Here is a 10,136-nt window from a genome sequence, read left to right as displayed (position 1 = left end):
AGAGGAGGAGAGACAATGATGACGAAGATTTGTTTTGCTGTTACCTTAAAGGATTGGACATATTTTTAAGCAAAGGGTATGGTATTGAGGAAATAAAACTACCACTTGATACCTAGCCTATCGGAGCAGCTGTGGGGACATTGAGTGTGTAGAGGACAGGAAATAAACACTAAACCGTTTTGTTGAACCTTATGTTGTCAATACTGAATATGTGGTCAATACTGAATGCATTTCTTTCTCAGCATGGTTTGAAGATATAAGAAATTATACAAGACATTCAAATTTGAATAAATAAATGTATACCAAGAAGAACTACTGTTACACACGCATGTAAATATGGTTGGATATTTACTTTGATATTTCTAGCACAGGACTCATTAACTCATTATGAATATGAACTCATTAACAATCACTGACGTCGTGACGATGACGTCATGTCAAAGGAGGTGTGCGCGTGTGAGAGAGACGACAAAAATGTCCATAAACTTCAAAGGGGAGGGAAAGATAAGTTCTAAACTGCTATAAATGTGTTATTTATTTCACTGTCCACATTGTTCTCAGTGTATTAGCAAACTGAATGTATGTCTGAATTTTAATTTTACCTACATATATGACTATGATGGTGTGTGTGCATTTAAGAATGAGGTCTTCCATAATCTGTGTGTTGCTGAGTTTTGTCCTGACTGCTATAATACATGATGGGGGGTGTGGGGGTAATATGCAACTGATTGCATGCATCGTGGTGCCTTGAAATGCAATGATAAAGTGTCACCTGAAGAAACAATCTGGTCTGGTCTGGTCTGCTGCTTTATTTCATGGGAGGTTTTTAATGAATGAAATAGAATCTAGTAGAGTAGTTCTAAATCTTGATTGAGGTCATGCCGGTGCACCCGGCGCACCCCGGCATCCAAAACGAGAGAAAGCTTTTTTAACCGGAAACAACATAAAAATCTGATTGGCCTTTTAAAGAGCGCCTACTTTCTCATTGGTCAACGATCACCTGTCAATCAATCTAAAAAACGTCGATGCTTGCCTCTTAGTCAATAAACCAATAAGATCCCTCCCTCTAATTGTCACGGCCCCTTCCCCCTCGCGGATTGGTTACTTTAAGGAGAGAAGCTCGCCAGCGCGTTCGGTTCCCACCTCCTCTCACGTCCCGGTCCTTTGCCTTTCTTGTCTTCCCGCTCCTGCGCAAACCAGCCAGGCCTACCCGACCTGCTCGGACCCCTTGTGTGTGTGTTTGTGTGTGAGTGACTGATTTCCCCCCCCGAAAAGAGTGCGAGAAAGTATGTCTGACTACGGCGCGGTGCCGTCCAACGGGACCGGAGCTGGTGCCGCCGGGGGCAAGAAAGATGCGTTCGCGGACGCGGTGGAGCGAGCTAGACAGGTGAGGAGGGAGAAGAGATCAAGACCAGCTCGACACTCAAGCGAGTCGGTGATGGCTAAGCTAACCCATGCTAAGCTAACCCATGCTAAGCTAACCCATGCTAAGCTAACCCATGCTAAGCTAACCCATGCTAGGCTAACCCATGCTAGGCTAACCCATGCTAGGCTAACCCATGCTAGGCTAACCCATGCTAGGCTAACCCATGCTAAGCTAACCCATGCTAAGCTAACCCATGCTAAGCTAACCCATGCTAAGCTAACCCATGCTAAGCTAACCTATGCTAGGCTATCCACATCCTAGCCAATGCAACGAGGCCATGATGCTAGTTGAATCAATGGGACACCGGCGTGGTGTGTGTTCAAACCGGAGCTGGGTATGAAGATAGCTGGCGTTTCGGGATGCTGCCCCCGGAGCTAGTGGGCTAGCTAGCTAATGTTTGTTTGTTTGCTAATGTTTGTTTGTTTGCTAGCTAAATGTTTGTTTGTAATCCATTTGTTCGTTAGCCAGCTAGATATATCTTCACCTATATAGTAGCTAGCTAACATTAGTAATGAAACGTTCGCTTATATCGGCGAGGCTAACCTTGTTAGCTAGCTATCGTTAGCTAGGTGGTGTTATCAGGGCAAGCGGCTAGCTGGTGCTAGCATTGTTGTACTATGTTAGCTAGCCAAGTCCACTTATTTTGATGCAATCTCGACTTTGTATGGCTTGCTAGGTATGTTAGCTACTTAATTAAACTACTTATCCATCGTTGGGGTTTTTTATTGCACGTGGTTGGTGAAGTTTTCTAACGGTAACGTGAGTTAAGGGTGACCGATGGCCACTTCCCGAGCTAGTCGGCTAGCCTGGCTAACAGATTGAACCATGGAAGTCCTCTGGTCAGATTGAACCATGGAAGTCCTCTGGTCAGATTGAACCATGGAAGTCCTCTGGTCAGTCTGCAGACCACCCTTAATGCTTAGTTAGGAGATCCAGCGTGTGGGTTTGTACGCCATAAACTGTCCTTAAGTTAATCCTCTTTAAAAAAAGACCAGTCGTGACTTTTATTTATTTATATTTTTTTTTTTAAAACGCATTCAAGCTGTGGTGTAAACTTTGTATGTTGAGGGACTTTTATAGGCAAGCTAGCAGCTATAGCTCATTAACCCCTAGCGTCCCAAAGGTCTCACCTTGTATCCCAATGCCTGGTTCTTCAGATTGCAGCTAAGATTGGGGGAGAAGCCGGACCCCCAATGAGTAATAATGGTGGAGCTGAAAGCTACCCTTTCACGGGACAGAAACGCTCACTGGAGGATGGAGGTAGGGGGCAACACACACACACACACACACACACACAAACACACACACACACACACACACACACACAAACACACACACAAACACACACACAAACAAACACACACAAACACACACACACACACACACACAAACACACACACACACACACACACAAACACACACACAAACACACACACAAACAAACACACACAAAAACACACACACACACACAAACACACACACACACACACACAAATGAAGTTGTATGTTCACTCTCACGCCCACTTTAGGCATGTTGTTGAACTTGGAACATCCCTTCTCTTTTTCAGACCAACCGGACGCCAAGAAGATGGCGTCCCACGGCGACAGAGACCAAGGCAATGCTCTGTGTACGTCTGCCTTCGACGCACTCATGTAGTCTCTCACACATGCTCACGAGCTCATAGACAACGTCTCGGCTCTGCGCCCTCCACGTTCTCCTCCGTTCCACGCTAAAACCTTTTGTCGTTGCTCTGGGTCGCTCTGTAATCGATTGCTCTTCCCTTTCAGCTATCGGAGCTCAGCTGGCTGCCCTGTCCCAGCAGAGGTAAGTCTGGTATCGAAGGCCTTGTGTCTGTCGACCTGTTGTAAACATGCCTGGTTGGTTTTGTTTCCAGTACAGAATTATGGATTCACTCCCTCCCTCCCTCCCTCTCTCCCTCCCTCCCTCCTTTTCCAGTGTCAGACCCTCCACTGTGACTGAAGACTACAGAGTGCCAGATGGCATGGTTGGGCTCAGTGAGTACACACACACACACACACACCGTCTGTCGTACGACGCAACATCCCTCACTTGTCTCTCGGCTGTTTCGTCAGTAGATTTCAGGGTAGAGTGACGCCAACAAAGAGTTTGTGCCACCAAAGTCGAGATCTCTTCTGTCCCCCTCTCTCCTGCGCAGTCATTGGCCGAGGCGGCGAGCAGATCAACAAGATCCAGCAGGATTCGGGCTGCAAGGTCCAGATCGCGCCAGGTGAGCTAGGTGCTCTATCTCTTTTGAACACTCCACACTCGTACTTTACCACAGTTGCAGATGGTTTTTGGATTTACTTGTGTCTCTCTCTCTCGTGTGTGTGTCTCTCGTGTGTGTGTGTGTGTGTGTGTGTAGACAGCGGTGGTCTCCCCGAGAGGAGTGTGTCCCTCACAGGCTCGCCCGATGCCATACAGTGAGTCGTTTAGCTATTCACACTTCTCTTTTTCTGCCGCCATTGTTTTCTCTCTCTCCCCCTCTTTTCAACTAAACCTCCTCCTCCTCCTCCCTTTGTGCTTCGCCCCCTCCATCCCAGGAAAGCCAAGATGTTTCTGGACGAGATCGTGTCGCGGGGCCGCGGGACCCCGCCCAACTTCCACGAGTCGTCCAATGGGCAGGCAGGGTCCATGCAGGAGATGATGATTCCCGCTGGCAAGGCCGGCCTCATCATTGGCAAGGGAGGAGAGACCATCAAACAGCTACAGGTAACTGTCTCTGTCTCTCTCTCTCTCTCTCTCTCTCACACACACACGCACAGGGCTACAGGTAACACACACACATGCATACAGGGGTTCAAGTAACACACTGAGCTGCAGAAGAGATGGGTACAGCCGTTGTGTGTGTGTTCTCTCTTGACTTTCCCATCTTATCTCTCTCTCTCTCTCTCTCTCTCCCTCTCTCTCTCTCTATCAGGAGCGGGCTGGCGTCAAGATGATCCTCATCCAAGATGGCTCCCAGCCTCCCAACATGGACAAACCTCTACGCATCATAGGAGACCCCTACAAAGTTCAGGTATGAAAACCAACCACACACACAGATGGACACACACACACACACACACACACACACACACACACACACACACACACACACACACAACCTTTCGCCCTGACCTGACTGGCTCATGTCCACCCTGACACTCTCCACTCTTCTGGGTCTAGGGTGTTTGTTTACCTAGTCATGAGTTTGTTTGTTTTTTCTGTCTGTCTGACTCCCCCCCTCTCTCTCTCTCTCTCTCTCTCTCTGATACCCCCTCCCTCCGTCTCTCCCCCCTCCTCTCCCTAGCAAGCGAAGGAGCTGGTGAATGAGATTCTGAGGGAGAGAGACAATCCCAACTTCGGAGACAGGGGAGACTACGGCGGCCGGATGGGGGGAGGAGGAGGAGGAGGAGGAGGAGGAGGAGGGGGGGGGGTAGACGTGAGTACTGTGTGTGTGTGTGGGAGAGAGAACTTGAGGCAAGCCAATGACGCGTCTCCCCAGGACTGTTGTGTGCTAACCAGCATGGGCAATGTTCTGATTGGACAGGTACCCGTTCCCCGACACTCCGTGGGGGTTGTGATTGGTCGAAACGGGGAGATGATCAAGAAGATTCAGGCCGACGCTGGAGTCAGGATACAGTTTAAACCAGGTGAGAGCGCTTTTTCCCTCAATCTCAATCTCCCTCTCTCTCTGGAATAATCCTAATTCTGGTGACTCACCTGTGTCCTCCTCTCTACCCTCCCTTTCGTTTCTTTCTCTCTCTCTCTCTCTCTCTCTCTCTCTCTCTCTCTCTCCTCTCCCAGATGACGGGGACGGCCCTGATAAGATCGCTCACATCATGGGCCCCCCGGACCGCTGTGAACACGCCTCCTCCATCATCAACGAGCTGCTGCAGAGCATCCGGGTCAGAGAGGAGGGGGGGCAGGGGGTAGGTACTGGGAGGAGGGGGGGTAGGTACTGGGAGGAGGGGGGGTAGGTACTGGGAGGAGGGGGGGTAGGTATTGGCAGGAGGGGGGGGTAGGTACTGGGAGGAGGGTGGGGTAGGTACTGGGAGGAGTGGGGGGTAGGGGGTAGGTACTGGGAGGAGGGGGGGGTAGGGGGTAGGTACTGGGAGGAGGAGGGGGGATGGGGGTAGGTACTGGGAGGAGGGGGGTAGGTATTGGGAGGAATTAATTACACATTAATGTAGGGCAGAGGAAAAGTGTACTCACGGCACATGTTTTGATTGACTCAACGTGTGTGTGTGTGTCCGTCCTCCACAGGGTCCTCCGGGTCCTCCAGGCACGGGCATGTCGCCGGGGCGCGGCCGGGGGCGCGGAGGCGGTGGTGGCGGCGGCGGCGGCCAGGGCAACTGGGGACCCCCAGGGGGCGAGGTGACCTTCTCCATCCCCGCCCACAAGTGCGGCCTGGTGATAGGCCGCGGCGGCGAGAACGTCAAGTCCATCAACCAGCAGACGGGCGCGTTCGTGGAGATCTCCCGCCAGCCGCCGCCCAACGGCGACCCCAACTTCAAGCTGTTCACCATCCGGGGGTCGCCGCAGCAGATCGACCACGCCAAGCAGATGATCGAGGACAAGATCGAGGTACACACACACCGCATGCACACACACCGCATGCACGCCAAGGTTATAATAGTTTTGCTTTTGTCATTAGTTTTTATTTTTATATCGTTTTAACTTTTTGTTTTCAATTTCAGTTTAGTTTTGATTAGTTTAAAAGCAGGTTTGCTAGTTTAGTTTTTATTTTTTGAAAATGCTTAGTTTTAGTTTAGTTTTTATTAGTTTCAGTATTAGTTTTAGTTTTTTTTTCTTCTGCTCTAGCCTCGTGAGACCATCCTTTCTCACGTTGTTTCACTCCGTGTGAAACAAACCATCTGGCGCACGTCAGGTTACTTCTGTGCATGGACACAGCTAAAAAAGATGGATTTCATAACCACCCTAAAGACTAGGCTTACGTATGAAGTGAAAAAGACAAACTAAGGACATTTTCTCTATAATTTTAGTTTATTTTAGTTAGTTTTTTAAACACAATACAGTTTTAGTTAGTTATCGTTTTTTTGTAAAGCGTAGTTTTTATTTTTATTTCAGTTAAATGTTTTTTCACACCTAGTTTCAGTTTTTTTGTTAGTTAGTTTTCGTTAACTATAATAACCTTGATGCACGCACACACTCACTCTCGTCCCCCCCCTCTCCCAGGCTCCTCTGTGTCCGGTGGGAGGAGGTCCGGGGGGCCCGGGTCCCGCTGGACCCATGGGGCCCTACAACCCCAACCCCTACAACGCGGGGCCCCCCGGTGGTCCACCGCAGTAAGTACTCTCCCTCTCTGGCTACAACACACCGCCTTGGTCTCCTCCTCTCCCAGCGCCATCCTGGAGAGTTACTGGTCTAATCGTCTCTCTGTCCCCCCTCTCTCCACAGTGGCGGCCCCCCAGGAGGTCACCAGTATGCCCCCCAGGGCTGGGGTAACACCTACCAGCAGTGGCAGCCTCCAGGACCCCACGACCCCAGTGAGTACACACACACGCGCGCACACACACCTCTTCCTCACTCCTCCACAATGCTCTTCTACCTCCCTCTCCCTAACCTCCTCCCACTCCCCTCTAACCTCCTCCCTCTCCACCCCCTCCTCTAACCTTCCTCTTGTCCTCTGGCCCCCCCCCAGACAAGGCGGCGGCGGACCCCAACGCGGCCTGGGCGGCCTACTACGCCCAGTACTACCAGCAGCAGCCAGGCGGCGCCATGGGGGCCCAGGGGCCGGGGGCTCCAGGGCCCGGCGGAGCTGGGGGCCAGGGCCCCGGGGATCAGAGCCAGGCGCAGGCGCACACCCCCGGGGGCCAGCCGGACTACACCAAGGCCTGGGAGGAGTACTATAAGAAGATGGGCATGGGTGAGAGAACCAGGACGTACACACACCCACACACACACACTCTCTCTCCCCCTCTCTCTCTAACCTCTCTCACCTCCTCCTCTCTCCAGCCCAGGGCGGAGGAGCCGGGGCGGCAGCCGGAGCTCCAGGGGCGGTGGCGGCAGGGGGGGCGGCGGCGGCGGCCGGCGGCCAGCAGGACTACAGCGCCGCCTGGGCAGAGTACTACCGGCAGCAGGCCGCCTACTACGGACAGCCAGGGCAGCCGGGCCAGCCCGGGGCCCCACAGCAGGGCCAGCAGGTAGGGCCCGAGAGACGCACAACAGACACACACGTTTATATATATACGCGCACACACACACACACACAAGGTTGATGTATACTCGCAAATTCCTGTATAGCTGTGGATCCTGACCGTCTCTCCCCTCTCCCTCGCGTCTCTCCTAGGCCCAGTGAGTGGAGCAGACTGGGGAGTCTCCTCCTACTCTCCCTCCTGAAGAACAGGACACCCCCCTCCCTCTCTGTCTCTCTCTCTCTCTCTCTCCCTCTCTCTCTCTCTCTCTCTCCTGGACATCCTTCTCTAGACATCATTCTCTTCTGGACCTTTTAAATGGCTTTCCTTTTTGTTTTCAGTCATGAGACTGTGTGGTTTTGATCAACACTCCCCCCCCCAACTTCCCTCCAATCAGGTCCCTCTGTTCTTCCTCCCTCCATTCCCCCCTTTTTGTAAAAAAAAAAAAAAAAATATAGGAAAAATAACCATAAAAAACTATTTTGCTGATGAAATGAAAATGGAAACTAAGATGTTCGTTTCCTTTCTCTTCCCTTTGCCCCTCCATCACGTATCCCCCCCCCCCCAAAGTGTTTTTGGAGGAAGTGAAACTTTTCTGACAAAAAAACAGAAAGGATAGAAAGTACCATATGCCGATCTGCCGCCATCTTGTACAACAATACACGGTCATGCACTTCATAAGTCGTCTTGTTTTTTGATTAATTTCCTGAAGGGGAAAAAAAAATTCAGTTCATCTAGTAGTACTTTGAGTATAACTACTAATATCAGTTTGTAAAAAAGAAAAGACAAAAAAAAAAGTTTTTATTTTGCAAGCGAAAGGATATTTTGCAAGCGAAAGGATATTTTTCTTTGCTTTTAGGCTTTTATTTTCCTGGTTCTTTTTTAACCGTTAGGTCTGTTGATACATTCCCAGTGTTGAAGTAGCTGTTTATTTTCCCTCCCTCATCTGAAAAATATTTTATTTTGTTTCAGTTTTTCTCTCACTGTCCGTGCGCGCGCGCGTGTGTGTGTGTGTGTCAGGCTGTGTATACAGTACATTTGTGTGTGGTTTACTATCTATGGTGTGTGTGTGTGTGTGTGTGCGCGTGCGTGTGTGTTCTCTCCCGTATGTAATGTCAGTACAGTGTGACAGCAGAGGCTCTCAGTACACCAAACTCTTTCCCCACAGCTGACTGCTGCATGTCAGAAAGCCTTTTTTTCCTCCATGTTATGTTGTACGCTGTTTATTTTTTTGTTTTTTTTTTACTTTTTACGGCTTGTTTTTAAAAATTCACAATAAAAAGATTGTCAAGATTGTTTGTCAATATCACTTATTTGAATTTACCTGAGAGAACACGTAACGTAGTGTAAAAAACGTAATATTCCGGAGTCCAAATTACGTGACCAATCAGAGGGCCGATCATCGGCGACGGTTTGGTATTTGATTGACGTGGTTGTCAGCCAATGAAGGCACTTCCCCGGACGACGACAGCCAATCGGGAGGGCGAGCAGGCAAAGGGGGAAGACGGGGCCGTGGAGAACACTGCCCTTCTGCCCACACTACTAGTACTGGGGAGGAAAATGGCGCCCAGCTCGAAATCCGAAAAGGACAACAAACTGAAACCGCAGAGGAAGCACAAAGAACATGTCGTCAAGCTGCTCAACCGTGGGAAGGTCAGGACACGGACCAACTTTAGGAGAAAAGGCCCACTTTATGTCTGGATAGTGGAGGGGAAGCCATTCTGTGCAGAAGCGAAGCTAGCCTTACTTAGCTAGCCCGACTGCTTGCAATGATTAACCTTAACTAACGTTGGCACAGTGCTCCCCTACCTCTTTACCCGTTATCCGTCACTGCAAACTACTAGTGTAGCGAATGTTATATCATATAACCGCTTTGATATCCTCGTCATATCATAACAAGGTCGAGCCAGATGGCACTAAGCTCATTTAGCTCGCTTGCCAGTTAGTATCTGTAACTGAAAAGTACGGGTCACAATACTGGTCAATTCCAGTAGCTAGCACTGGTTCACTCAGACACGTCCTATCCTACAAACCCCCCCCCAAACTCAACCCCGCTTCTCCCTCGTTCCTCAGCTGGCTGGTCAGTTTTCCCAACGGCTCTTCAGGAAGCTGCCTCCGCGGGTGTGTGTCCCCTTGAAGAACATCGTCAGCGAGGAGTTCCTGGTTGCAGGGTGAGAGTGTGTCTCAATCTGTCCAGGTTGTGTGTGTGTGTGTGTGTGTGTGTGTGTGTGTGAGAGAGAGAGAGAGAGACCTGTCTGTCCCTGTCTTTTATTATATGCATGTGCGGCCCTCTCTTGTCAATCGTGCGAGTGTGTGTTATAGCTGTCGCAGTCAAACAGGTCACTGACACACACACACCTTTGTCATGGCAGACACATCTTCCTGGGCTTCACCAAGTGCGGCCGCTACGTCTTGTCGTACACCAGCGACTACGGGGAGGACGATGACTTCTGCTACACCTACCAGCTGTACTGGTGGGAGTTCAACCTGCACAGCCGACTCAAACAGGTGGGGTTTAAAACACACGCACCCTGGAAGAGGCTTTCAGCAA

General features: G+C 50.2%; 2 protein-coding genes across 2 annotated transcripts in view; both read left to right on the top strand.

The window, feature by feature from the left end:
* The first annotated feature begins 1,248 nt into the window (after nucleotides 1–1,248).
* On the top strand, nucleotides 1,249–8,832 carry khsrp (KH-type splicing regulatory protein). The gene is made up of 18 exons (XM_084460393.1): nucleotides 1,249–1,387; nucleotides 2,584–2,686; nucleotides 2,995–3,054; nucleotides 3,215–3,251; nucleotides 3,384–3,442; nucleotides 3,604–3,675; nucleotides 3,811–3,868; nucleotides 3,989–4,157; nucleotides 4,366–4,464; nucleotides 4,738–4,869; nucleotides 4,978–5,080; nucleotides 5,235–5,359; nucleotides 5,694–6,014; nucleotides 6,627–6,736; nucleotides 6,849–6,937; nucleotides 7,093–7,317; nucleotides 7,407–7,594; nucleotides 7,741–8,832. Exons 1-18 carry the CDS (start codon nucleotides 1,289–1,291, stop codon nucleotides 7,747–7,749), a joined length of 2,058 nt encoding a protein of 685 aa, XP_084316519.1. The 5' UTR covers nucleotides 1,249–1,288; the 3' UTR covers nucleotides 7,750–8,832.
* Nucleotides 8,833–9,145: 313 nt separating this feature from the next.
* Nucleotides 9,146–10,136, top strand: part of LOC311327215 (DDB1- and CUL4-associated factor 15-like) — a gene marked incomplete at its 5' end in the record, with an annotated part of 7,661 nt that continues 6,670 nt past the window's right edge. The window contains 3 exon segments of the mRNA XM_084460250.1: nucleotides 9,146–9,238; nucleotides 9,659–9,756; nucleotides 9,958–10,093. Coding sequence (XP_084316376.1) covers nucleotides 9,146–9,238; nucleotides 9,659–9,756; nucleotides 9,958–10,093 — 327 coding nt within the window.

The sequence above is a fragment of the Borostomias antarcticus genome (genome assembly GCF_949987555.1).
Source record: "Borostomias antarcticus genome assembly, chromosome: 31".
In the NCBI taxonomy this organism is placed as follows: Eukaryota; Metazoa; Chordata; class Actinopteri; order Stomiiformes; family Stomiidae; genus Borostomias; species Borostomias antarcticus.
This window is presented reverse-complemented; position numbering and strand designations above follow the sequence as displayed.